Source organism: Aspergillus alliaceus (genome assembly GCF_009176365.1).
Source record: "Aspergillus alliaceus strain CBS 536.65 unplaced genomic scaffold BDW43scaffold_2, whole genome shotgun sequence".
Taxonomy (NCBI): domain Eukaryota; kingdom Fungi; phylum Ascomycota; class Eurotiomycetes; order Eurotiales; family Aspergillaceae; genus Aspergillus; species Aspergillus alliaceus.
Genome location: NW_022474685.1, coordinates 151,328 through 177,204, shown reverse-complemented (window position 1 = coordinate 177,204; position 25,877 = coordinate 151,328). Strand labels below are relative to the sequence as shown.

At 47.8% G+C, this 25,877-nt stretch overlaps 9 protein-coding genes across 9 annotated transcripts; 1 reads left to right on the top strand and 8 right to left on the bottom strand.

Moving 5' to 3' along the window:
- Positions 1-200: 200 nt before the first annotated feature.
- Positions 201-1,488, bottom strand: BDW43DRAFT_259772 (uncharacterized protein). Its single transcript, XM_032040123.1, has 2 exons — positions 1,022-1,488; positions 201-961 (listed from the first exon to the last, which is right to left on the bottom strand). Exon 2 carries the CDS (start codon positions 652-654, stop codon positions 415-417), a length of 240 nt encoding a protein of 79 aa, XP_031905614.1. The 5' UTR covers positions 655-961; positions 1,022-1,488; the 3' UTR covers positions 201-414.
- A 1,426-nt stretch (positions 1,489-2,914) lies between these two features.
- BDW43DRAFT_296212 (uncharacterized protein) lies at positions 2,915-4,946 on the bottom strand (the record flags this gene model as incomplete). Its single annotated transcript, XM_032044174.1, has 6 exons — positions 2,915-3,120; positions 3,167-3,374; positions 3,517-3,822; positions 3,859-3,970; positions 4,082-4,479; positions 4,626-4,946. The coding sequence occupies 6 exons, from the start codon at positions 4,944-4,946 to the stop codon at positions 2,915-2,917; spliced, it is 1,551 nt and encodes a 516-aa protein (XP_031905613.1).
- Positions 4,947-6,848: 1,902 nt separating this feature from the next.
- BDW43DRAFT_259769 (acyl-CoA dehydrogenase NM domain-like protein) lies at positions 6,849-9,066 on the bottom strand. Its single transcript, XM_032040122.1, has 6 exons — positions 8,915-9,066; positions 8,669-8,867; positions 8,503-8,622; positions 8,304-8,453; positions 7,671-8,242; positions 6,849-7,575 (listed from the first exon to the last, which is right to left on the bottom strand). The coding sequence occupies exons 1-6, from the start codon at positions 9,036-9,038 to the stop codon at positions 7,043-7,045; spliced, it is 1,698 nt and encodes a 565-aa protein (XP_031905612.1). The 5' UTR covers positions 9,039-9,066; the 3' UTR covers positions 6,849-7,042.
- A 1,339-nt stretch (positions 9,067-10,405) lies between these two features.
- On the bottom strand, positions 10,406-11,322 carry BDW43DRAFT_305678 (uncharacterized protein; the record flags this gene model as incomplete). Its single annotated transcript, XM_032045841.1, has 3 exons — positions 10,406-10,818; positions 10,878-11,123; positions 11,190-11,322. 3 exons carry the CDS (start codon positions 11,320-11,322, stop codon positions 10,406-10,408), a joined length of 792 nt encoding a protein of 263 aa, XP_031905611.1.
- Positions 11,323-12,254: 932 nt separating this feature from the next.
- On the top strand, positions 12,255-13,217 carry nscE (NAD-dependent epimerase nscE; the record flags this gene model as incomplete). The annotated part of the gene is made up of 1 exon (XM_032045840.1): positions 12,255-13,217. The coding sequence occupies one exon, from the start codon at positions 12,255-12,257 to the stop codon at positions 13,215-13,217; it is 963 nt and encodes a 320-aa protein (XP_031905610.1).
- An 85-nt stretch (positions 13,218-13,302) lies between these two features.
- Positions 13,303-15,147, bottom strand: BDW43DRAFT_319134 (Ras-GEF domain-containing protein). Its single transcript, XM_032048847.1, has 3 exons — positions 14,235-15,147; positions 13,963-14,179; positions 13,303-13,909 (listed from the first exon to the last, which is right to left on the bottom strand). Exons 1-3 carry the CDS (start codon positions 15,096-15,098, stop codon positions 13,572-13,574), a joined length of 1,419 nt encoding a protein of 472 aa, XP_031905609.1. The 5' UTR covers positions 15,099-15,147; the 3' UTR covers positions 13,303-13,571.
- Positions 15,148-15,809: 662 nt separating this feature from the next.
- BDW43DRAFT_319131 (major facilitator superfamily domain-containing protein) lies at positions 15,810-17,754 on the bottom strand (the record flags this gene model as incomplete). Its single annotated transcript, XM_032048846.1, has 3 exons — positions 15,810-16,744; positions 16,802-17,415; positions 17,483-17,754. The coding sequence occupies 3 exons, from the start codon at positions 17,752-17,754 to the stop codon at positions 15,810-15,812; spliced, it is 1,821 nt and encodes a 606-aa protein (XP_031905608.1).
- Positions 17,755-20,442: 2,688 nt separating this feature from the next.
- On the bottom strand, positions 20,443-22,505 carry BDW43DRAFT_319129 (amino acid/polyamine transporter I; the record flags this gene model as incomplete). The annotated part of the gene is made up of 7 exons (XM_032048845.1): positions 20,443-20,969; positions 21,040-21,369; positions 21,432-21,829; positions 21,884-21,966; positions 22,027-22,116; positions 22,271-22,341; positions 22,407-22,505. The coding sequence occupies 7 exons, from the start codon at positions 22,503-22,505 to the stop codon at positions 20,490-20,492; spliced, it is 1,551 nt and encodes a 516-aa protein (XP_031905607.1). The 3' UTR covers positions 20,443-20,489.
- Positions 22,506-23,274: 769 nt separating this feature from the next.
- Positions 23,275-24,545, bottom strand: BDW43DRAFT_296206 (uncharacterized protein; the record flags this gene model as incomplete). Its single annotated transcript, XM_032044173.1, has 3 exons — positions 23,275-23,737; positions 23,802-24,169; positions 24,390-24,545. The coding sequence occupies 3 exons, from the start codon at positions 24,543-24,545 to the stop codon at positions 23,275-23,277; spliced, it is 987 nt and encodes a 328-aa protein (XP_031905606.1).
- Between the last annotated feature and the right edge of the window lie 1,332 nt (positions 24,546-25,877).

Here is a 25,877-nt window from a genome sequence, read left to right as displayed (position 1 = left end):
TTTCATTCTTTTCTTGTCCCCTGTATTTCCTTTGTTTTGCTTTTTATGAGCCTATCATTTTTGTTAAACATTTCCTATGCAATCAAGATACCGATTAATGAATTGGCAATAGCAAGAGCCACTCAACGAACATATCTCCGAAATGTAAAGTGAGATGTTCATACTGGCCATATGCACGGTTGCTATTGTCTTTCTTGAAGTAAGAAGAGGAAGTGAGACTACAATGGATATCCTATGGCGTTATACCTCACCATATCCTCATGCTTCGCCTGAACTCGGTCTCGCTCAAAAGTAGATCACCAGAAACCGATTGACTTTCCGTATATAGCACAAAGTATCATTGACTCAATAGTCTTTCATATTGACAACAAACTTCCTCAGAACCAAGAAACCATTAACGCCCCATTTGACAATTTAGTAGACCCACACGCGACGATTCTGAACCACCTCTTCTCTCTTGCTAACCTCGTCAGGTGCATACGATTCCTCCATAAAAATATTGACACAGGCCTCGAAATGACCCAGGAACTCGTCCTTGGCTTTTGTAAACGCTGCATCGGGGCCTTTCAAGACGTGTTTCAACTTCCCACCATATAATTTTGCGAGTATAGGAATCTTCCCCTCAAGCCCTGTAGTCAAGTCGAACATTTCCATCCACGCAATGGCGATCGACCTCCTTGGGTTGAAGGGACTCTGCAAGCATCAGACCGCGTTCTCGCCAAGGTTCAATCCCTCGTAGATTTTGCCCAGTCGATGTTTTCTGGCCCCATGACAGGTGTAGGGAGACTTCAAAAATCCAATGTGGGTTTCGGAAAGGTCAGCGCCCATACCTCTCTGCTCAGCGTGACACGATAGACTCATTAGGGTTGGGCTCTTGCTTATAAATTCGCGCCACATGTGCGAACGGAGGGCTCTGGATTCTTGACCTTTATCGCAACTTTCTTGACCCCTGAGTAAAGGCCTACACAGTCAGCATATCTACCAGGAAGGAAAGATTCCGCACGTATGGACCACTTGTTACCTGACAAGATCACTTCAACAAAGAAATGAAGATGTAGCATAGCTTTCTAACATGCGCTGAACATGCGTGCCGCATCAAAACCCTGCTGTCAATGGAGGACGGCACTAGGGCATTTGTCGGGTCTCGGTTTGTCTTCGCGATAGCCCTAGAGAAAGTCTTCAGATCCTACAATGCGCGCAGTTGCGAATCGAAACCCATGAGCGAGGCGAACTTTATAAAGGATTGCCTGGAGCAGTGGGGCAGCTCTTGACAGATGCTTGCGAGCCTGTAACGACTTGCATTCAATTTTGTGCTTGTCCCAGCCATTCCTTTGACACTCTGTACTGCAGTAGAATGTGGGCGGAGGGGTGTTATGGTCCTAGGCTCGAGCTCCAACACATCCACTGAATCTCTTTGTACAGCTTCTTGCAGGGTTGGCTTTACGTGGTTTACAATCTTCGACTCTTTCTCGGCGCCACTCCCACAACCTAATCTACAATAGGCTTAGCCACGTATCAGCGTAATGTACGATTCGGAGAAAACGTGAAGACACAAATTCTGACCAGGAGGGTTCTGTTAGACTCCCAGGCAGCTATAGCCCGGCTACAAGACAATAGAACTGGCCCAGAGCAAAGCTGGGCAATCCAGGCCCAAGATACAGCCCGAAGGCTTGAGAATCAAGGACACCAAACCACGATCCAATGGGTCTCAGGCCATCAAGGCATACTAGGGAATGAAAAGGCCCCCAGAAATATAGACAGGTGCCTCAGTCTAACGTTTCTACGCAGAACATGCACTGAGACAAACCAGTCCCAGAGACAACGATGGCTTGTACAGGCCCTGGGGAAACGATCCTACAGAGCCCAACAGCACTATCAACCACAGGAAGGATGGAAACTAGATCTGGTAGCGGGAGCAGCACCAAAATAGATCACTCGCCGATACTGTCAGCTAAAGGTTGGGCATGCAGCAATGCCAACCTACCTCAGTCAGGTAGGGATCCAAGACTCTCCTAGATGTCTGAGCCGCCAGGCTCCACAGGGAACAAGAGGCCATCTACTAGTTGAATGTAGGCAATGGCGCCCCCAGAGACGGGCCTTGTGCAGGGCCCTAGCCAAGGCAGGAGTGTCACAACCTAGACAGGGAGAAAAAGCTCCAGAATGCCGTCTCTTTGAGGATCAGAGGGCCGTGAAGGCCCTAATGACCTTCCTTGAAATAACAAATATCGGCTGCTTCCCAGGGGAAGCAGTTAGAGAGATAAATAGAGCCTCTAGGGATAACCTTTGGGGCCTAGAGCTGGTAGAAGAAGCAGAAAGTGGAGGGAATGGTAGTAGAAAGGGAAATCTAAGCACGCCTAGATGACGCCCAGCAAGTAATGAACACCGAGGACTAGAATGAGCTCACAAATGATAAAAGGGGCCGATAGAGCCCCTAGGGACTATCTAGAGGCAGTGGCCTAGGCCACTGCCTAGGGACATGTGTCTGTCATAGCCAATGGCTCAATATGGACGTTAAACTTGATTAATAATAATAATAATAATAATATTGACCAGGATACCACAAACAGTGGATCCTTGTGGTGGCTATTCACAGATTCACAGCATAATCTGGATACATGAACAAAACGCGATGTGAGAAATACAACTGGCTAACAGTATCCCCACAATCATTGTAGCTTCGATATGAGCTGGGATGAAGTCTTAAATCTACTCGAGCTAATTCGCTTTGGGTAGTTAATTTGATAATGAAGGATGGCAGTTTCAAGGGCTATCAGTGTATTTTCTTTTCGCATGCTAGGATACCTCTCGTACATATGCTTTGTTTGATAGAAGATTGAGACTGAGATTGAACTACTTCTATAAGGTCAATTTCTCTGTTGTCCAGCTTTATCGTGCAGGATATGGCGGCGTCAAATTAATCAACTCCTTGTGCGTCTTGATCTCCCGGGATGAATGAGCGTGCTCTGGACTGGATTACAAGGGGGTGACCTCTAAGGTAGAGTTTTGCAGCTGCTTGTCCATAGGTGTGAGATGGGCCGATGTACTTTTCACAGGCAAACTGAGGGATCGCCACAACTGCTATAGACCCTACTGAACATTCTTGTAGATGTTGCAGAAATTCTATTTGAGTGGGTGGTGCTGGAGACGTTTTGGTTCGGTAATGAACTGTACTTGTCTATCCAGTCGCGGAGAGTACAAGAGGAGGATCTGGTATCCGGGTGATCAGGACCTAGTACTTTGCTGCGTAGCTCAGAACAGATTTGCAATAGAGTCAAGGCATCTTGAAGCTTGCCTTGGGCTTCCCAGGTATAGGCGAGGCTAATCATGTTGGTCAGGGTATCGGGATGTTCGGCTCCCAGCACCGTCTTCCTTGTCTCCATCACTTGTGCTTCCAGTTTCTCAGCTTCGCTCCATCGTCCCTGATTTTGGTAGATTGATGTTTAGATTCGCTATGCTGGTCAGAGTAGAGGGATATTCAGAACCCAGAACTGACTTTCTTGTCTCCACCCCTTGCACTTCCAGTTTCTCAGCTTCCCCCCACCGTCCCTGATTGCCATAGGTTGAAGCTAGATTATTCATGCTGATCAGAGTGTGGGGATGTTCTGCCCCCAGCACTGTCTTTCTTGTCTCCATCACCTGCACATTCAGCTTCTCAGCTTCATTCATTCGTCCCTGATTCCGGTAGGCTGATGCCAGTCTCGCCATGCTGGCTAGAGTGGAGGGATGTTCCAGACCATTTTCCTTCTGCGTAATCTTCATCAGCTCGCTATATAGAACCTCAGCTTCGTCGAATCGTCCATCACTAGCGAGGTAATCTGTAATCTACTCAGTCAAAACAATTTACTGTTCCCGTTGTACTATGAACTCATTTTCGTGTATAAGCGCCAAGGCATGAGGGAGGTATTCGTGCCAAAGTCCTTGATTGGTATATTTATTGTCTGGGGAAACCTTTTGTATCTGATCAGCCACCCTTCAGATCCAATGGCTAAATAATATGCTCTTTCTTAGCTAGTTCCGAGTGGTAATATAGATAAGTCTGTGTATATTAAGATTTCTATCTTGCCTGTTGATGAATGAATACGCACTCAGAAGGCCTAAAGCGTCAACTCCGCGTTTCCTGGAAGTTGGTAGTGGAAGAAGAGACTCAGGAATATTGCGTGGATTAATACAAGCCATAAAAGATCGATAGTCGGTTGCTAATTGATCCTGGCGCTGAATCTGTTTAAAAGATATTAACCAGGTGGTAGCTACTGGGTTCTGGACCTCCTTATAGTGTCCTGTATCTTTGAAGTCTTCACTTAACAGGCCCACTACTTCCGTCTCCTGCTCATGTAAAAGAGCCAGGTAGGTGGACAGACTTAAGCTATTTTTATTAATGTATGCTGCTGCTTGCGTGATTGCCAGGGGAAAGAATACCAGTTGGTCCAGGAGGACAATAACTGCTGTGTGGTCCTTGAGAATATCCTCTTTCACTAGTGACTTTTCTGGAGTTCCATATGCAACTTCTTATCCCCGTCAGGAATATAGATAATATTGGACGATGTTAGCTCTACGGCAAGCTTCCGGTTCCGTGTGGTAAATAAAATGCGGCCTTGCTCACTCTAAGAGAGGAAGTCCATGAGAACGGGGCCTGCATTATCACCCAATAGCCATAAGTCCATATCATCTGCATTATCGAATATTAGAAGCCACTTTCCATCACGCTCAGAGCTAAGATATATTTTGATTTGCTCTTTGGCCTCTCCTTGTTCCACGTCATGAAGTCGAAGTGTCTGTGCAACACTCATGTATGTCTGTTCGATTATCCCATAGCTAGTACATGGGACCCAGAAAACCGAGCAATGCTTATCCCGGTCCTGTAAGCGGTAAGCTAGCTCTAGTATCACTTGGGACTTTCTAATCCCTCCTAACCCTGTAATTGCAACCTGCCCGGGCCCATCTTTCATCATAATTATTTCTTCCAGTTTGGCCATTTCATTCTGACGACCAACAAATCGCGGATTTCTTGCCCATGGAACCATCCACTGATGAACTTTATTCTCTTTGTTCATTGACCTCCAATCCGTTCGGGAAACAGGCACAGCTGACAATAACCACTTTGTATACGCCGCTGCTGTCAAAGCCGCGTAGCCCTGCCACTCTTTCTGCTTATGGGAGTCGCAATAGTCGCATATTCCCCAGATCACTAGCGCTGGAAGCCCATCCATCAGACCTGCTGCCTCCATCTCAAAGCAGAGAATACCATACTGTTGAGCTAGACGGTCTCGTGTTTCCGAGTCCTTCATCACCTGGTCTCCAGATGCAATCAACCCATAGTGGATCACAGGTGCCCTGGTATTACAAGGCTGGCGGTAGACCAACTGCTCTTTATCACACTGTTCACAGCCAGTATGAGGCGACTTGGAAATGCTCGAGCTCCGCCAAAACAGTAGACAAGCCAGACGTGCACTCGGCATCTAGCTGATCCGCCATCTCTTTGTCCTCCCAGTCATTCCGTCCTAGTATGAGCAATCTATACTGGACCTGGGTTAGGGAGGAGTAGGGGCCACCGTGGTAAGAGCTAAGATAGCTAGCTATAGTTGGAAGGCAAGGCCGGTGTTCTGTGGAAATTCCCCGGAGTGGGGGCATCCCACTGTGGAGTGTGCCATACAGAGATTCGTCCCAGAGGAGGGAAGGATTGCTCATGGTGGCCTGCAAGCCACGGTTTCCATGGGCCTTATCGTATTAGCATCTCCATAGTTTGCGAGTGGCACCAGAAGCCGATTACGTTAGGATAATTGCCCGCTAGGCACAAGGTCTCCGTGGTTATATAGGATGTGCCTCCTGTACAACGCAACATACAGCCAGTGGCATACGCTAGACAAGGCTGTCGTACTCGTTAAGGCAGCTATTCCTTTTTGAATGAATGCGTTAAAATCAATACACTCTGTTCTAAAGATATAGCTGTATAGGTATTTAGGCATCGCATCTCTTCGAAATGCGATTAAAAAGACAAGCAGATAACATCTGGCCAGTTTATCCAGATAACCCTTTCTTGATGGTTTGACTGGTTTACAGCAACTCTTCTGCAAACTTCAACGTATTGACAGAACAACCAAGTCCAGCGGATTCAGTATACTAAGATCAAGTACTAAACTTAATGAAGGATTAGCCTACTGAAGTGGCGCTGAGAAAGGGTTGAAGAGTGTATTTCATGTAATGCCACACCTGCAAGGTGCTGTAGTTGTTCCTGACAGTGGGCGCAGTTTCCTGCGGCTGGATCAGAAGGACGCACCATTCCTTGAGCGCTGTAGGTGATATGCCTGCAATCTGAGGGAGATGGCGTGAATGTCAGGATTTAGGAAGGACTACTTTTGAGGATCGCTGTTGTGATCTTGGTTGTGTTGGAGATACTCGCCTGCTCTACTCACTGTTTGTTTACTTTCCTGTCATTGAATGTGGGATATGCGTCATTCTCTGGTACGTTTTACCAGTGCTTGCCTGACCTTTATTTCCAGTCCTCGCAGGGACTTATTGCTAGCTTTCCTGTATCCACAAGACCTAATGTGAACATGTGGAGTTTTGTCCGTTTACGCTTCCTCCTTGCTGCTCTGGCGACATCGCTGGATTGTCGTTGCTATTGTGAGAGAATGCCCCATGTCATCTAGTCTATCGGCATCCACCTTGGCTTCTCGTAGCCTATTTTGTCGCACGAAAGGTATATCATCTGGTCTATGACCGTCAAGTTTCATATTTGGGGTTTGTGAGATACACATCATGTAAACATCCGACTTATCTTCACTTATCTTGAAATAAAGAAGTAGCCTCAAGTCGAACTAGAAGCGATGCCCATGGCTTTCAGGCTATAGCTACCTCCTGCTACACCCGGAGAATAGAACAAGTTTCCTTCTTGCCCATTTGGCAACATGATGTGGAGTGGCATTAGTTTTAGGTAAATGGCAGGGCTATACTACCACCTGTGGCTGTAGATGATAAAAGTTCTATCGTGGAATGATATTTGGGTCTATAGTCTAGCAGCGCTCTTTCTTCCTTACAGGTGAGGCTATAGCTTGCTGGTTGCCCCGACCTTATCGTCTTGAACACCATCGCTAGCGTTGCCTTCATGCACCTTGAGAATACGAGTGAACGCCTCCCATGACTTGTTTGACACGATCGGTGCCGTACAGTATCGGTCCGCTCCAGTCGAGTCCAGCAACTGCTCAAGTCTGGGCAGTATTGTATTCATCGCACGTAACTCCATGTCCAGCTGTGATTCACTGTCCAGTGCCGTATTCTCGGCAAACCAGCCAGAATGGCGGAGTACGACGCCGGCCTCATATAGAGCAAGTAGGTCTGGCGATACCGCGGCATCTAACGCGGCCTCATAGGCCATTCGGTGACCAATAGCTTCAACGAGCGTTTGGCATCGAGGCAATATGCGCGTATTAAACTCCTCTGTTCTGTGACCCCCACCGAAAGACCGTAATATATTGCGCGTATGCTGGAATAATTGAGTCTCGTATATTGCCAGAAGGTAAGATGGATATTTGGCAGGGGGCATGTTATATCGCCCTAGAAGCAACTCGGAGGCGAGCTCTGAAAAAAAAAAAAATAACAATGTTAGCTACTATCCAGAGTGAGATTTTCTTTTTCTTTTCTTTTTTTCTTTTTTTCATATTCTGGGTGCAGACTTATGCTAAGGACCAAAGTATCTCCTTCAGCGATGGAGCTGCCCCGGACCTCCAACTGGTTATCAATAATGTTGTTGTATCCAAATAAACCCTGGGCACCGCATCGTTCGGCAAGAGCAAAGAGGCTCTCTTGGCTGGCCTGAGAGAGAACGGCCTTAAAAGCAGCTGCGACTCCTTGCCGCATACTATAGGGAATCGTCGAATCTGTGTATTGCCTAATACTTTCCTGTGCGTAAGGCTCGAAAACGGCAATCTGAGCTAGAGTATGGAGGACTGGACGCTGCTGCGTCCGGAACGATATGATCGGTCTAGGGTTGTTGTTGGGATCCCGTATATGTCGCCGTAGGCTGTATTTCCCCGCCACGAAAACAGATCGTTTCAACGTGGGGATAAGAACCGTCGTAAGAGATAGCGTGCCAATATGGACGCGCCAGATGGTGGACTGAAAGTTCTTTCGTAAATCTGCAGGTTTATCCACGTCCCCGAGAAGGGCCGATCGCGCGAGTCGGACATGGTTAAAGGTCGTAATGCAATGATCGAGCGGTTTGGATCCTGCTCTCTCGGGGAGAACTCTGTAGTGATGCGTATAAGCTTACATGTTATCGAACGTCATTGTCCTCGGAAGAACCTCACTTTGCAGATACCCCTTTACACATTCTCCAACCATCGTTGAGCCAGACAATGAATGGTCTAACGCCTCGATCTTCGCCGTCAACTAGGAGCCTTGCGATTACAATCCCAACACGGGGAAAGCCTGGGATTGGGGAGGTGGGTGGCATATATCTGAACCAGTGGTCAAAGGATATCTCCAGGGATTAGGAGAGTCTCTCACTTGGCCGCATCAGGGTGCGGAGTATGAAGATCAAAATCACCTCCTGGAAGCAATACAGCTACGGTCTCCAGAGCGTGAGCGTCCAAGCCATGTCCCACCTCTGTTAGAAGGAATTGGCCTCTGTGTTATGTCAGATTTATGGAGCTGAATGACATAGGATACATACGAAACTTCAAAGCTGAGCAGTTTCTCCATCAGCGACCGGAGATCCGCCCTTCCTTTAAGAAAGGGAGCCAGGGTTCCTGCACAGAGATTGTACTGTATAGCCAGCAAGGTGAACGCAGCCGAATCGCGTGTATGGATGAGGTCTTGATGGAATTCCCAGAACTTGCCAGTCAGGCGGAGCACATCATCCGTATTGAATGCTGGATATTGTGTTAGCTGACAATACAGGATATATACCAAGACATACCATATGCCCTTGCTATAGCACGCGCTCGATGATATGAAAGGGAGATCCTCTCATCCCGAGTTGCATTATCGGCCTGGACGTTGAAGAGGTCTGAATCGAGCAGCGACACAGAATTAACGGGCATGCTGAATTAAGAGAATTCTCTGTTATGAAAATGGCTGGAATCACTGGTCACATCTGCAACTACAGAATAGTCTTTTACTACATATAAGTACTGTATGGGGTGGTATAATGGTCTCAAATATAGATAGACCTACCGATAGATACCTTCAGTAGCCACGCCACTGTGGCTCTTTATGGTGCTACGTGGACACAGTTGTGGCCTAGTCCATAAACGACGATAATACCGCTTTTATAGGTCGTATCGACCAGGAATATACATGAACTACACATTAATTCCGTCTCACCCAGAAATCCTCGAAGGATCACATGCCGCTATTGCTGGATCCACCGTTCAGCTTGTGTGGGCCTGAAGAACTTGCCTTAACTTTGCCACAAAAAGCCTCGGGCGCTTGAACGCCATGGCCTAGATTTAGAGATAGTAGGTAGCCCAACTCTGGAAGTTTTCCGATCTGCATATGACACCTCATCATGGCAGCGTCACCGTGTCTGCTGCAACGCCTCAAAACAGGACTTCACAACGATCATTAGATCTGAAGAATATCTCATTCTCCACGGGGTGTCCACTTCCTTGCGCCCGAGGCGAAAGGCTGGCTGATAAATGTCAGTGAGCTGAGGGTGCTGAAAATCATAGCGAATGGCGGCGATCATCTACCATTGTAAGCCGCGAAAGAGCCCGGGATATCTGTCGAAAGAGAGACAACTTTCACAGTTCCTATCCCTCAATACCTGGCTTTATGTGGCTAGCAACACGGGATTATGCTCTGTCAGTTGAGCCATTTGACTGCTGTTTGAAGTTTGTCGATCTGGTTCGCTAAGAATGCAGTCGGCCATCATTGCGGATCCTCGTTCAAGATTGTTGCTCTAGCTATCTGGTTTATAGGCTGATGTGCGCTATGGCGTTCATAGCTAAGGGATAGCAATCTTTAAGGGGCTAGGCGCACTTAGATACCCAAATGGATGCCCGACAGCGAAAACTTCCACCGAAGAGAACAGCCCCCACTGGCCCTTTTTGGCGTCATATAGGACCTGGTCCTTATTTAGCGCCGCCGAGGCCTGAGCTGCTTCCGGCGTCTGTGGTGCCGTGGGATTGTCTAACGTCTATCGGTGATAATGAAAGGACAGCGAGCCCCTTCTGATCTCTCAAGGGGGAAATGCTCTATCAAAGATGGAAATTGCGCTGTATGATGTAGAAGAGGCATCCGCAAGTGCTGATGATAGCCAAATGTAGTCTTGAGTTTGATTTAAACTACGCTATATCCTCTGTCACATAGCTATAAGTAACAATGGAAAGCCTCTCTGCCTGGTGCAGGTGATTACAGCTTGACACCGTCTCACAGCCGTATCTTCGTCCTCACCGCATCGAAAAATCTATCCGGCCGTTTGTATCTGATCCGAACTATCCAGCATGGCGGCAACCAGCTCATCATCACAACCATAGGAATCCGAATCACTGATATCTTCAAGAGTACAAGCTGGGGATGCGAAAGTATGCCTTTGTTTAGTTGGTGTTACCGGTGCCTCCACAGCATTCCAGTGTTTCCTGCCACCGGCAGTTGGTGGGGTGAAAAGCCCTGAGCTCAATGTCGCGGCCCGCTGAGGAGTGCTTGGATTTGAGATCTGATCAGGCGGAGTTCTAAATCGTCGAAGAGGCCGAATCTGAATGCTATCCGTGCTATTCTGTTGTTCTTCAAAGGGCGCACGAGGCGTGGGAGTCACTTCGAAATCTCTCAGATGTCTTTGCCTCCTTCGAGTTGGAGAGTTCAGAATATCCAAGGCCAATTCTAGCATCAAGTCAGCAGTTGGTCTTCTCCGAACTACGGAATAATAGAGTAGTAGTCACCACTATCATCAATATCATCTCCAGGAGGCTCATCAAGAGTCCCAGGATCTATGTTTACCCGTTTCCTCTTCAAAGACCCCGACTTCGGCGGCGTTGGATGTCCAAATTCCCTAATATCTGTCTGTTTCTTTGGCGTCTGAGGAGTTGCAGGGCGAGGAACGAGCCGTTTCACTCGAGTAGTTTCGTCGAACCATATCCAGCTCTTACATCGGTCTTGGTCGGTTGAGTGTCGTCTACATGCCCAGTCTTGTAACCATCAGTGTCTTGTAATAAATCCAGTTGGGAGAACTATAATAGAGCAGGATATGGTACACTGATTTCCGCGATATGGGCTTTTCACATCCTGGACCGTGAAATCTTTCATCGAATAGCCACATTTGCAGAGGAAGTCCCCTTCCGAGTTGATTGTTACTCCAGTGTATGTTGAGCGGAGGCTGGAGGACATTTTGTTGGGTTGGCTGACTTGTAAGTTTTGGGTGAAATGAATTGGGAGCCATATAAGGAGGGAGCGTGCAAACTTCTCGATTTGTGAGATATAATCGCCCTGGATACTATTGAATGATAATTAGGTGAGGTGCGTTCTTCAGTGTTGTTTTCTGTGCTAAGCGCCAGTGTGGGGTCGGTTGTTGGACTGGAGTAATTTCCATTGGTTACGACACTATGCAGGTTCTACAAATGATCACTTGATAAATATCCGATCCGCCATTATATGGCATGGGTGATTTCTCCTTTATGGGAGACTGGGAGGTGACTATATTCAATGCCTTGTTAGGGCAGGCACTTATTCTTGATTCACAAAGTTGCTGAGTCACTGATCTGTGCATAATTTCAAGACCTAACTCATTCCGGTTAGGTTGTAATCCCCGGCTTTTGGAAAGAGGAATAGAAGTCACGTTAGGACAGAAAAAAAATGAACAACTATTACAACTTACAATACTCTCATTATAACCAGTTCATGAATGATGACACAAACCTTGGTATACATTGGAAGTTAATGGAATGGCACTTTTGACTTGAAAGCCATTCGCTATCCAAGGGGAAACGCACATCCTGGGCGAAGTATAGAATCCTTGATTTATACTACCTAATACTTATCCATTCACTGAATGGAGAAGACACCGCAGTTGGCGGGACATGAAATCCCCAGCCGATGTCAGAAAAGCCAACAGCGGATCTCTAACCCCAAAGACCGAGCCAAGTCCGATCTGACACCCAGTGAATGAGACAGCTTCTTAACTCCGCGCAAAATCCGTATCTGACGTCTCAAAAGCAGAATATAAAAAACACCCTACCTCATATGTATTTCCCCAGTACCATTCTATTCACTATCCAACCTACTTCCAAATCATTGCCTGCACTGACTAACCACGGCACACAATGTCCACCCCCAAGAAGGTCTTCATTACAGGCGCCACAGGTTATATCGGCCGCGTCGTAACCGAACAGGCCGTCCAAGCCGGCCACACCGTCCGCGCCCTCTCGCGCCGTGAAACAGGCGACGAGCTCCTGAAAGGCTTAGGCGCTACACCTGTGAGAGGCACTCTCACCGACTTCCCTGTGCTCGTCCGCGAATCCCAAGCGGCCGATATAATCCTGCACCTGGCCTTCGACCACGACTGGAGCAAGCCCTATGAGCAGCATCTCAAGCTTGAAAAAGATGCAATTGACGCGCTCGCCGGTGCGCTGATCGGAACGGACAAGCCCCTCGTCACCACTAGTGGCACGGCCATCGTCGCCCCTGACCCCGCTGGCGGGGAAACTGATGAAACATCGCCTCTACCGGAGAAGCCTATTATCCCGCGACATCTAGCCGAAGAGCATACTTTGGCCTATGCCAAACAGGGGGTGCGGGTTACTGTTATCCGGCTTCCCCAGTATGTCTATGGACGGCAGACGACGCATGGCTTTGCAGCGGAGTTAATTAAGCTTGCTGCTAAGTCTGAGGAGAGCCTGTATGTCGGCGATGGGGAGTACTGTGCCTCGAATATTTACGTGGATGATGCTGCGAGCTTGTACCTGCTGGTTGCGGAGCACGGGAAAGCCGGTGAAGTTTTCAATGGGACCGGAAATACGGATACCACTTATAAGGCTCTGGCGGGGGCAATTGGGAAGGTGTTGGCCGTCCCTGTCAAGTCTATCTCGGAGGAGGTGGCGCAAGCCAAATGGGGTTCATTTTTGTCGGCTTTCGTGACAGTGAGGAATCGGGCTTCGAATCGGAAGGCTATTGAGAGACTGGGATGGAAGCCTGTTGGGCCGAGTCTTTTGGAGGAGTTGGAGTCCGGAAGCTATGTACCGGTTGCGGAGAAGTTTAAGAAGGAGGCTGCGATTGGGAATCTGTAGGTATTTGAGGGTTTAGCTAAGTGGATTTACTGGGCTATGAATGAGCTGGTCAGGCATGAGGGTTTTAACAAGTAATAGTAACTGCGAAAAAATGAAAATACTTAACTTTCCTATGCTATAACAATGTCTTAGCCATAATACAGGGTACTTTTGTATACCCATTGCCATAAGCCTGAGATTTTCAACGCAGATCGTAAAGTCGTCTTAATTAAAAGATGGGCAAAAAGAAAAAAGAGAAAGAAAAAAGGAAAAGAACAAAGGAAAGAAAAGGAAGCAGGGTATCACATAAGAAGCCGAAAAGGACCACACCAAAGTGAAGAACGAAAATAATAAACCCAAAAGCCAAGTCCCCAATCAACGCATAGCCATACTAGCAATAATTACGGAGCTCATATGGCTTCCTGTAGCTGTATACCCACTGCATCGCACGAAAATCTCCTCATTGGACATCCTCGGCTCTAATTGAAGACTGCGATCATACATATCGCTCACGTCCTTTGCTGCCCGGAGATTCCGAATCAAGAAGTCCTGGATCTCGGGTACCGCTTGGAGGCTATAGGGTATGCTTTGGTATTGTTGGATATCTTGAAGGACATCCGCCACCTTTAAGCGCTTGGCGAAGTTTATCATGCCTGAAGTGGTGAGGTCGGGGATACCGTCGTCGATAAATGTTAGGTCTGTGAGGTAAATTCCTACTTCAAATCAGTGGGAGAGGGCTTCACCGTTAGGCCACGAAAGGACATACCCAGAAAAGGAACGCAAGGTGGGTTAGATTGCCTCAAAGCGTCGCGGTACTTGACCCAATTCTTCTCACTTGACATCAGATCCCTTAGTTGTTCAAGGAGGTCCCGGATGCGTGGGTTGACAAGACCCCAAGTTTGTCGGAGTCGAAAAACGGGGGATTGCCCCAGACCAGAGATGATTGACATCAAACTGGCATAGTTGTTCAGGGAACGACAAACCTAACTTCTTGTCAGACCCAACCCAAAACATGAATATAATCAGGTCAACGCATACATCGGCAGCCTGGACGAGCAATTTGATCATTGCTACCCTCTTTTTAAACTCATCCTGGGCTAGAACCAGCTCGCCCACGAAATTGGCTAACCGATTTGAATGAAGGATCATGGCATTGACGCCCGTTGATGGCTCCACACTATTAGATCTTCTCTTTTTCCATTTCTGGCTGAGGCATTCCCTGGGCTTGATCCTGGCATGGTGGTTGAATTCGATGATGGTGAGCTGGCGGGCTAGCTCTGTGGGGTCGATATCTAGAACCTTCAACTTCTTCATATTCTTTGGTGTGATAGGCTTTGGGATAGAAGAGTTCGGTGGTGTAGCAAGACGTTTTGCGATTTCTTTTCCTTGAATTCGCTGATCGATGACGCTTAATACCTGCGAAGCAGTCGGGGTATTCATAATGGCTGGCGAGTTCTTAATCTGGGCGTATATGTGCCGGAGAAGATCGATCGTTGTATCTTCATGGAGTTCCATCCAGAATTGCTCCAGCCATGTTTTCAGAATATTGACAACTCGAAGACGTATTGCTTTCTGTTTATGTTGGATCCATAGCTGCCTCTCAGTCTGGGTCAATTGTTCGGGAGGGTCGACGTAAAATCGCTGAAGAAGCGCTTCAAAGAGATCCGAGGCCGATACGAAAGTCGGATAGGTGATGAGAAAGGCCTCATTGAAAGAAAGATCCAACCGGTCATGGCGCGTCAATTGTTCCACGAGTCCGTCAAATGAGCCGCTCTTCAACAAGCGCCGGTCTGATTCGTATACCACCTCGTCCTCACGGTCCAACTTCAGGAGCCAATGAGTTTCACTGGGTATCGACTGTGTCTTAGATCGCATAGGTAGATCTCGCCTAGCCTCATCCATGGTCCTCAAAGGATATAGTGGTGGCTCTGAAGATGCGCCGTTGGATTCATTAGCAGCGTTGTTAGTATGATTCCACGGTAGTAATTCCGCTAATTAAAGTAGAAAAAGATCCACCATCAATCTGAGGAAAGAAAAAGGAACTGTAGTGGCATGTCATCGACGGAAAGAACAAGTTCCGTCTTTGCCCTAACTTATCAATCTTATCGCCGAGACGATCAAAAGGTCTCCACTCCTCTTTAAGTTATTCTTTTTTGCACGGACAACATCTGACATCGACTTTTCTGCCTTGTCTGACTCCATCGTCTGGTGGGCATTCCTGTCCTGCTCCACCATTCATCGTATTCGCCAAGCCACCTGTGACGCGTTTAACAATCCTAGTTTGGACAAGCCATATAGTCCTGCCAATTCGGTACTTCCGATGATGGACATGGAGGGGTTCCACTTCGTCTATAACTACACGGACGAACCTCTCGGTGAGCTGTACTTGGATCTACGGACAAATCGAGACTTTGAGGAGTGACTACAGTCGTGAATTTCCTAGACATATCTTACTACATGGTGTGACCACAACGGCTCGAGAGCCTACATATCTGCCCACATGATCAAATTTTCAAATAGAAAAGAAATAAGTGAAAGGGCTTAACAAAAAAAACAAAAATGGCATAGGTTTCGGGGTACACAGGAACAGATCATAAAATGAAACAACGCCCATCACATCATTTCGCCCTTATTCTGCTTCTTGTCCACCCTGTAGTTCCTCCACATGGCGATCGCCGGAAGCCCGACGGCCATAACGGCCACCGCTGTGATGCAGCCGTACTTCATATAAGCCCCATAGGCCTGATTGATAGCGTCTCGAATGTCCGACCCAGCAGGGTAGTGAAGCTGTTTCAGGTACCCTCCCAGATAGATGTCCATGTATTGGGACTTGCTCTCAGCAGGCAGAGCATCCCGGAGTGCGGCAGGAAACGTATTCGAAAAAATAGCCGCTGATGCGGCATTACCGATCGCACCTCCCAAACTGGAGAACAGTCCGATCATCGATAGCATCATCGGGACGCCTTCACGGTCGGAGGCGGCCATGACCGCCATGTCTTGACCGATGACTAGCGTTCCACCACCGAAAGAGATGAAAATCTGGCACATAACAATGTATCCAATATTTCCGCCAGCGGATCGAAAGTGAATCATCAGCCCAGCGCCCAGCATCACTAGTGGTAGCCCAAAGCCTAAGCAGCTGTACTTGAACTGTTTCGTAACGTAGACCAGAATGCCAAAGACCGCTGACCAGAAGCAGGACCCTACATTATAGATCTGCCCGACATATCCCGCCACACTGACGCTGAGCCCGTAGACCACCATACAGAAGTTATAGAAATAGAGCTCCCATGCATAGTAACTGAAGAACAGGCTGGCCGACACGACACAGGCACCCAGAACAGTACGTTCCTTGAATAGTTCGAACTGAATGAAAGGTGTCGCGGTCCCATATCGCTCCCAGGAGGCAAAGACAGGGAAGAGAAGAACACCGATCACGAGCATGGCGATGAACATCGGACTATTATACTCGGCTTGGCCGTAGGATTGCAAGCTAAAGGGAAGAAGGACTAATAGGAAGGCAGCGGTGAGGAGGATGGTACCGATCACTGTAGTACACGGCTGTAATCAGCAAGGGGCTATCAGCTGCAGTGATTCAGACGTACCGTCAAATTCATTGACCCAGAAGACCACGGATTGCTGCCATGTGCGACCGCTTGGTTCCCGCACGAAGATGAACATTTTCTCGGCCTTGCGCTGATAGAACTTGAATACTGCGACCAACGGAAGGAAAACAAAAGCCTGAGCAATGGCAAAGGACCCGTAGGCCCAACGCCATCCCGTGTGATTCACAAATGATTGCGCCGCGATGGGACCCGTAAATGCGGTACAGATGAACGGGGTGCTGGCGAAACCAAATGCAAATGCTCGGTTGCGCAGTCCAGATGTATCGGCCATAAAGACATCGAGAATGAGAAAAATAGCGTCATATCCGACCCAATATAGGACATAACCGACGGCAAAGGAGGCTGGGCTGTTGCAGGAGGCTAGGATGATTAACCCGAGTAGGTAAATCGCGACAAACAGAAGAAGGCCCTCTGGACGGCCCCATATATTCAGGAGCTTTGCAGCAGGCAGCCGGACGACTCCGCTGACCACGCTCGCCACAATACTCGATGTACTGACCGCGGGCGCTTCTTCGAAGTGGGCGAATGCGTTGTGGATAACATTGGTACTGACGGCGGACTGTAGGGCTAGCATAAAGAAGCCAAGCCAGACCCTTAGGGGAGCCGTTAGAACGACGATGTCGGAACCAAAACGACTGGGGACCTCAAGATTCCACCTACAATGCATAGGCCAAATAAGCTGTCTTCTTACTCCAGGCGAGAGCGGCTGCTTCGGCCTTCCGAATTCCCAATTGTGCCCCTTGGGTAACCTCCTCGGACGGTCTCCGAACGGGCTGTTTCTGAGGGCTTTCAAGACTAAGCACACCCGGGTTATGGCTGTGATTTGCCGATGATACACTGACCTCGTACTTAAGGTCCCGAAAATCTGAGCCGACGATACTCTGGGCCAACTGCGTGTCATTCCGGCCACGTGCAACGTTGGGGCCCGGCATATTGTAATACTGGTATGTATTCTGAGTTGTGCGACAGATGCAGGAGGCTGGCTGGCAACAAGAAGAAAAGCCGAACACTGGAGGGTTAGTCTGTCTTTCCTACATCATGGATCTACACCATACACGACCTGCCCACTCGGTAGACAAACAAGCAAGATTGTCTGTTCATCAGTATTTTTTCCCCTGCAAGGCGCGCTTCCCGATGGAGCTCAAAGTTTTGGCGACCTTAGGGTTGAACTCCAGTTTGATCAGATAACTGAATTAATAGGCTTAGGTTTTCAGATCAGATAAATTCCTCTCTTTCATTTGTGGGGTATGTCTTACGCGCCGTCTCTCCTAGTAAGATGATGATCGACGCACCCCGTGCCAGTTAAAGTAGCCCTGTTCTTGGAGTTCTTTTCACCACAGCTGAGGTCTAAATTGACTAACAGAATCCACTCACCGAGTGCTTGTCTCCATCCGACTTCGCCTTTTCTGTAGCCTATCCCACGCGACTGCAGGTAAAGAAGAGCCTGGTTTGGAGAACACAGGGTTATTGAAGGGGCTAACCCAGCAGTGTCGGCATATCTTCCTAAGTACGGAAATCAACGGCGGAAGCCGTCGGGGGTAGGGAGATTGAGGGAAGTATGAAACGAAAAGAAAACAGCGGATTGTATCTGAGCGTTTGTGTCGATCTCACTTTCTGAGGTCTGTCACAGGGATCTCACATTTGATGCGATCCATCCCACTCCCAACTGCCCATTCTCTTTTGCTAGAGTTTCTACCTCGTGCGTGCCATTAGTGTGCGAAAGTTTCTTTGAAAAGCCCGATCCTACAGACTACACGGCGTGGAGTCCGGAGAAAACCATGTATTCTTCCAGGCTGCCGACCCATGGTCATCATGCCAATAGGGAGAAAATTCCATTTCGAACAAAGTGAGACAGGCTGATGTTTATATTGATCGAATCTGTATATTTTGTTCTACCAATGATAAGTAGAATCCCTAACCAATGGTTCCTATTATACCTCTCCACAACGGCTATCATTAACTATGGGTTAGTCTGGAAGTGCTTCGCCTGACCAGATGTCTACTGTTGAATAAAACTCGGAGCTCTTTTAGTCCTCGTCTATGTATCAATATCAATGTAGATACGTTCAAAGCTAACTACCCAAGTTTTAATTGTTTCGCTCCGTGAGATAAGCTGCATAATCAGCTAGGTCTATCTGCATGTATAATTTCCTTAAAATCCCTCAACCACTGCGGACATAATAATGTGTGAATAACAGAACCGACCCGCCTTTTTCGCTACACAATCGTATATCCCACTAACGAAGCTCATTATCCTCGTTCAGCCCTGCTGATCCGCTGCCAGGTGTGACCCAGATTTGGTAATGCTCGATCGTGATGCGTTTACACTAGGATGCTATCGGCACTTCTATTACCCATCCATCAAAGCTGGGAACCGTCCCTGACTCAGTTTTTAACGGTTACAGAATCGGGGGTGGCTTGTCGCACCGTTACCAGAAACAAGCCTATGGAACTGTCAAAGCAAGGTAAACTATGGTACAATTTCCAAGAGTGAGATAAAAAGGACTAGCAGTCTGCAAAGGCCTGAAACCTATCTAGTGTCTTCTCGTAGTTCAGAGTCGTCCACGAGGATAAAACGTGCCTTAATGACAACCCAGGATTTGGGACTGAAGGCTAGAAAATGAAGATAGTACGCAATGAAGATAGTACGCGCTAGCCTTTCTGAATATGCATCAAGTTGTTTCGAGCCATTGAGAGCACCAGGAATATAAGGGGTGTATAAGGAATAACGTGCGCTAGTAATAGTCTAGGTTAATGGTTGTATATTAAGGATGCAGCGTGAGCAGACCTAAATGATTAGTTCGTGCTCTTCTAGCCTCCCTCAAAAAATTCACTCACCAGGATCCGCTCAATGCTTTCGGGATATTAAGTCATCAGTATCCAGCTAACCTCTTGAGCAAAGCCTTTTAGGTCCCATGCTTGCTTCACGGACACCACCGATGCATCCACAACATAAGTCGCACTGCTAATGGGCGTCCACGAGTTTAGTCGGTCACTCATAACCGAGCAAATGGGCAGCACGAAATGAGTTAGACTATCGTAAAACACTGTCGCCCGTTGAGTCATGTTCGGACCTTTCGTGGACCCAGGATCCCGGTCCGTGGAACAGGATATGCTTCGTGTCTCCCTCCAATGTGCCATCGCGTCTTGGTTATAGTAAGCCATATCTACCATCAGAATCAGCAACCCACGTTTGCCTCGGCGACTAGTCCAAATGAGGATACTGCAGTAGTTTGGGTCAGGAGACAGGCAGGGCATGATAATGGGACTAACTTACAAATTTGCCCGTTTCTTCGAAGGCTTGCACCCGGATAGGTCTCATACACTTGGACGACTTGTTGTTCCTCGCGAAATTTGACATTGGTTTGGAGCCGCTGAAGGTCCCTATGAGGGTTCGAGTTGAGTGCTGAGGTTGTTGGTGAATCGACTCCGGGTTTGAGTGAGCTCCTTGGCCTACCAGATGTATCATGATGATCACGACTAGAACCCTGGAAGAGGCAAAGAAATGTACTATTATTTCCTCATGCTTTTTAGACATCACATTCAAGAGAATAGTCAAACAGCGATCCAGTATGTATTCCGATACGTAACATATCTAGATTCGCCAATGCACCCTATCCATTATTTCTTCCCTTTATTTCCTCTGCAATGAATCACGCTCAAAGTTCTAAATCTCAACCACAGGCCCAGTATAAATTCCCCTTGCTCTCACAACATAGTATCCTAAACTAAGAATGATAGTTCCTGCCGTTCCGACTATACTATAATTCATTGACTGAGAATTAACGTCATTGATCGGTGGCCAGAAGCTGAAAAATATCACAATAAACATATAGCACAGGGAGAAGATATTGATCCCAATGCCCCAGAGACCGGGGATGTGAAATGGTCCCCATATGAGTCTGGCACCTGCTGTATTGACCATTGTTTGATCGGAACTTGCTTTCGAGTGGCTGATTTCGCCTGTGCAACGACGGTAAAGAAGCAGGCCTGCGGCGATCATGTAGGAGAGGTAAAGGCCAGACGTTGACATGGAGACAAGACTGTTAAACGCGACGTCGGAGCCGATGTTGATAAGATTGAGAAGACAGCCAATTGTTGATGTGAGGAGGACGGTGTAGGTTGGAATTGCGGTGCGGCGGGTAACCTAGACGGGAGTTGTTATATTAGTCGAGCGGATGGATGGGCTTATAGATGATGAGAGAGGATGCTCCTACCTTGCTCCACATGCGCCATCCGGGAATTCCTCGGTCCCGAGAGAATGACCAGAACTGACGCGACGCCGATGCTAACATGCCGACTGTTGTGCAACAGCACATTGCCTGGATGACGGAGCCTGCTGCTGCGGTGCCAGCCACTGACTCTGTGGCTTGATAGAAAATAGATAGGAATGGGACGCCGGTTGCAGACTTCAGAGACGTTTCAATGTCTCCCAGGCAGAAGTATAACGCAATCAACATGCTGAATCCCAGTGTCCCGTTGATGAGAACTGTAAGCATCAGGGACCAGGGCACAGCCACGGTAGCATTGGTCATCTCCTCAACCATCTATAAAAATTGTATGTTAGCAACCAAGGTCATGGTGAACACGATTGAAAGGCTCCACGAACATGGACTGCAGCATCACCACCAGCAAATGCAAAAACAGGGCCAATGAGGCCAATGAAAAAAGAGAGACCCTGTGAGGGCCAATGGCCCTCGTTTATAAAATAAGTGAATACTTCCTTAGCTGGTTTATGCTCTGCCATGTGCGTCAATGGAATCAAAACGGCAAAGAAGCCAAGAATATGCAGAATAAGGATTGTTCCTTCAAACCGAGGCAGCAGCTTGCCCCCAATGATATTCATACTGGCTGCAAATACTGCAGTTGCCCAGGAGTATAGAGTCTTCCGCCACGGTGCAGGGGTATAATCAGGATTAGTGAGAATAATAAGCGCCTCGATGAAGTTACCATTCAAGTACAAGCCGGTGGCATAGGTGGCCTGCCACCCAATAACCGTGAGCCAGCCTTAAACAGTCAGATGAGCACGAATTGTCGCCAGTTTAACATGGTCCAACTTACCTGTGATGTAACTAAGAACTTTCATAGCAGATTTGGGTGCCATCATTGAGCACCAGTGGTATTGTCCACCGGATGTGGGCGCCCTATGCCGCTGTTAGTCACAAGGACGCTTACAGTTGTACGATGGGGTAAGATATGTATACATGGACACCAGCTCAGACACCACGACAAACGTTGCCGTAACACCGATCCAAACGAAGATGTAGCCGTACACTGAACCAGCCGGACCACCACTAAAGGACAATCAGTATCCGTCAAGATTTGGAAGGGGTAAATAAAGTCTTTCATACTTTTGAAAGGATTGTAGGAATAATCTGTAAATGATGTGTCATTTAGCCAAAGCAATTCCACGCCAGGATATATCTCATAGTTTATTTCATAACCTACGTCGTTACGGCTTCCCAGGTGATGAGTATAGTACAGCTAAAGCCGACCATGGACATCAAACCGAAGTTTCTCTATGAGACTATGAATCCTCAATGGACCACTGACGATTGACAGGGACGCAAGCACATGGACCTACCTGTAAGACCGGGCGCTTTCCAAGGCGGGCCAGATACGCATCGTCCTTGTTCTGACGGGAGGGCTGTCCCTCGACCTCATGCAACGTAGGAGGTGCCATTTGTTTAAGCTCGGAGGATGCCATGACGCACGTACTTTGCTGAGGGATACGCTGGCCACCAATATGAGTGTTAAGGTCGTCGAATAACCCGGTGGAGAAGACTTGACATAGAACAAGTATAGATCGAGTCAAGGAACATAAAGAAGCAACATGAAACAAATACCCAGAAGAGAGGAGGAGCATTAGATGTAAAATTCCTCAGGCCCCTGCAGGGATAGCTACCTAGAACGATAAGGATAAAATCCTGTTCGGTACGCTTCCCCTCCTATATCCCGACCGGTACAAATTTATGTAGTCTATTCTCGCCTGTTATGTAAAACATTGGCAGGATTTCGCATGTCGGACTTAAGGTCCTTACCAGCCGAGGGAATGCGACGGTGCAACGCAGCAGGGATATAAAGCAGCTAAAGAACCTAGCTTCTTGTCCGCTGTTTAGCGCATCGTAATCTGGACTTGAGTACGTCGAAAACCTTGTGGATCTAACGTGGGGACTGCTGTGTGGAATAGTTTCCGACAGGGTAGTGGAGTGTTAGGGTTACAATGACACTTCATTAGCGCCCCATAATGACAGGGTTAAGTCTAATAGTATAATCCACTAGATATGCGCAAAGGTCCGAAAGGGGTCAATGGGGTCTAAAATAAAGAAAACGAAAAGGAAAATATAGGAGAATGTCGGCTGAAACTAGCAGCATCTTAAAATTATACAACCATCAGCTGGCCTACAGTGAGTATTATCAAAAGGATGGGACAGCAGCCCTTTGGCTCCCTATTACCAGGATTCCTTTGATGAGTTACGTGGAGATGCGGTCACAGCCCATGTGCGAACTTCGCGGATTATGTGGGCCTGACTAGAGTCGCTCTCTGCATCTGAATCCGGCTTGGCTGTAATCGTCGTCGTTGTACGGTGGTCGTTCTTGGTAGGAATGATAGGAGTCAACTCATGCCCCTCGGCTACAGGTTGGTTCTGGTTGCGTATTTGGGACGGGAAATGCGAGGAAGAATGATGATATTCTCCACGAGAGGTGTCGTAGCGAGTAATCCCGTCTACACGCAAGCCCATAGAGCGCAGGCTATCCATGAATGGTTTGAATTGGGGTGAGCAGGCAGTAATGACGCTCAAGCACTGGGTGAGCTGCGTACATATTGCGAGAGGCCAAGTGTCAGAGGTCGGATCGGATGAATTGATAGTTTTCTTGCTGTATACCAGCTGGGCTATGATGGCCCCAATCACGCTTCCACGGTTCATTAGAAATGCATTGGAAAAACGGCTAGTAGGTATTCCTGGCCGCTACTCACAATATGCGAAGCCCAAATACTGTAGCCAAGGTGGCCTTCTTCTTCCACCGCGCCTGGATGCGCGTAATTATCAGGATGGCGTAAGCTACAATAGCACCGTCGGTGAAAATATTCGTCACTCCCAAATAATACCACCAGGCCTCAATGTTGAAGCATTGCCCATTGAGATAATCCCATGTCCGTGGAGGGTTGCATTGAAAGGCAAACGTGAGGACACCGGTCGTCCCCCACAGTATAATAAAGATCTCCAGCCAAGCAGCGATGTGGCGGTCGGAGGCAGCTGGGGTGACACTCCGGACAAACTGGACGAGGGCTAACTTCGAAAAGCACATACAGATGATAAAGAGGATGGTGGCAGCATACTGTGACTATGATATTGTCAGCAAAATGCTTCGAGCCAGACCAGAAGAGAAGGAATCCTACTTTCATAACGTTGTCCATGCTGGTCCCTGATAATGTGCCATAATGGTCGCCATATCCATTAGCCGTGGCCAGTGACACAGCGAGGGACTGTGCTGCGCAGATCACCTAGAGGTTGGTCAACGATCCTCGCCCTCAATTTTTCTCAACTGCGATCTCTGCTCATACCATCGAGACAATACTTAGATAATCATCGGTCGTCCACCGCCGAAAGATCCAATACTTTGTTCCTAGACGAGCAAAGACGCCAAGAATAGCTGTTACCATCAGAAACCAGGTCAAGACATTGACCGCGGGCTTCCACGTGTCCGTGAACCTGCCCATTGCGCATGCACTGTGTGAGGAATAACACACGTGGTAGGTTTGTATCAGTGGCTGACATGCGACTTATTAGGGTAGATCGGGGGCTCCAGGAGCCTGTGAATTATCCCAACTACCAACATGCTGGAGAAGCACCCTTGTCAGCGAACACCCCGTGAACAGGGTGTCACCCTGGCCTTGCTTAGCCAAAGAGTCGACAATTCTAATCCCGGTAGTAACGGCAACAGGGCCGATTGGGCATCTACGGTACCAAGGCTCCAGGCAACATGGCTGTGATTCTTTCGTTTAGTCTCCGGATTCGTTGATCAGATAGGGAGACCGAATCTGTACTCATAGTTCTGGACTGGACCCCTGAGCAGGGATGTTGACACCATGGAATTTGACCCCTGCACGCGCCTTGGAGTCATGTTGCATTGGCCAGATCCAGTCTCTTCAATGATTTCCGGCTCTTCCGCGAAGGCACAGCAACCCTTGACATGATGCTTACGGAGGAAAACACTTGCTCGAATTTTCTAGCTCGACGATGTGTGCTAGGCACATTTCCGCTTGGGGGCGAATCCTCCACGCATCCTTCCCTCGGTATGGATTAGCTATTGCATATGAGCTCGGGGATGGATATAATTAGGACGAACTTATCCTAGCAGCTTCAAGGAAGTAATTGTAGCCTCTGTTGACCCTGTTGATGAGTATTCTCGACATGTTCTTGTCTTTGTTTAGAGAGAATCTCCACATGTGAGCGGGAAAGATCTACATTCCCCTTGCCTAAGTCGAAATCCATTCGGCCCACAGTTTACATAACGGTTGACCCTTGTCCCGGCTTGGCCGTCGGCTGGAGCCGAGCATTTTCACATCCCGCGTAAGGTTGCAGATTAGGGTTGGTCAACTTTCATAGTGCCAGCCCGGAGACTACTAGAAAGTAGGACGGTACGTTACCTCTGGTCTGGTCTTTTCATCTGTTTTTTCTCCTTGAATCCTTAATTTATTTTTCCTTTGCTCTGTGCTAACCATATATATATATATCTTTCAATTTCCTAAAGTAGTACAGCTAAATAGATTCTCTTTTAAACCATAAATAAGCACTACTCGTAAGATACTTCTACCACTCATATAAATCAGTCATAAATTCAAAACCAACGCAGCTCCCTGCAGCCTGATGATCGAATAGACCACATCTCATGCCAGGCGAGATCAAGCGCATAAAAGTGTTTTTAATCTCGCATCAGATCGTGCATGTGTTTTCCTCCAGAAGCGTGAAGTTAGAAGATTCACCAGATCTCTCTATCAGGTTGGGTTCATCGAAATCAGTTCCGAGAGAATCAAGTGAATATTGCCTAG

Bases quoted from the DNA above. Each gene is read 5' to 3' on its own strand.
- BDW43DRAFT_259772 (XM_032040123.1), bottom strand. From the start codon at position 654: ATGGAAATGTTCGACTTGACTACAGGGCTTGAGGGGAAGATTCCTATA.
- BDW43DRAFT_319134 (XM_032048847.1), bottom strand. From the start codon at position 15,098: ATGGATGAGGCTAGGCGAGATCTACCTATGCGATCTAAGACACAGTCG. The intron at 14,180-14,234 runs GTATGCGTTGAC...ACAAGAAGTTAG, and splicing joins TGCTCGTCCAGGCTGCCGAT to GTTTGTCGTTCCCTGAACAA. The intron at 13,910-13,962 runs GTATGTCCTTTC...GATTTGAAGTAG, and splicing joins ACCTTGCGTTCCTTTTCTGG to GAATTTACCTCACAGACCTA.
- BDW43DRAFT_259769 (XM_032040122.1), bottom strand. From the start codon at position 9,038: ATGCCCGTTAATTCTGTGTCGCTGCTCGATTCAGACCTCTTCAACGTC. The intron at 8,454-8,502 runs GTGAGAGACTCT...CCACTGGTTCAG, and splicing joins CCGCACCCTGATGCGGCCAA to ATATATGCCACCCACCTCCC. The intron at 7,576-7,670 runs GTCTGCACCCAG...TTTTTTTTTCAG, and splicing joins TACTTTGGTCCTTAGCATAA to AGCTCGCCTCCGAGTTGCTT.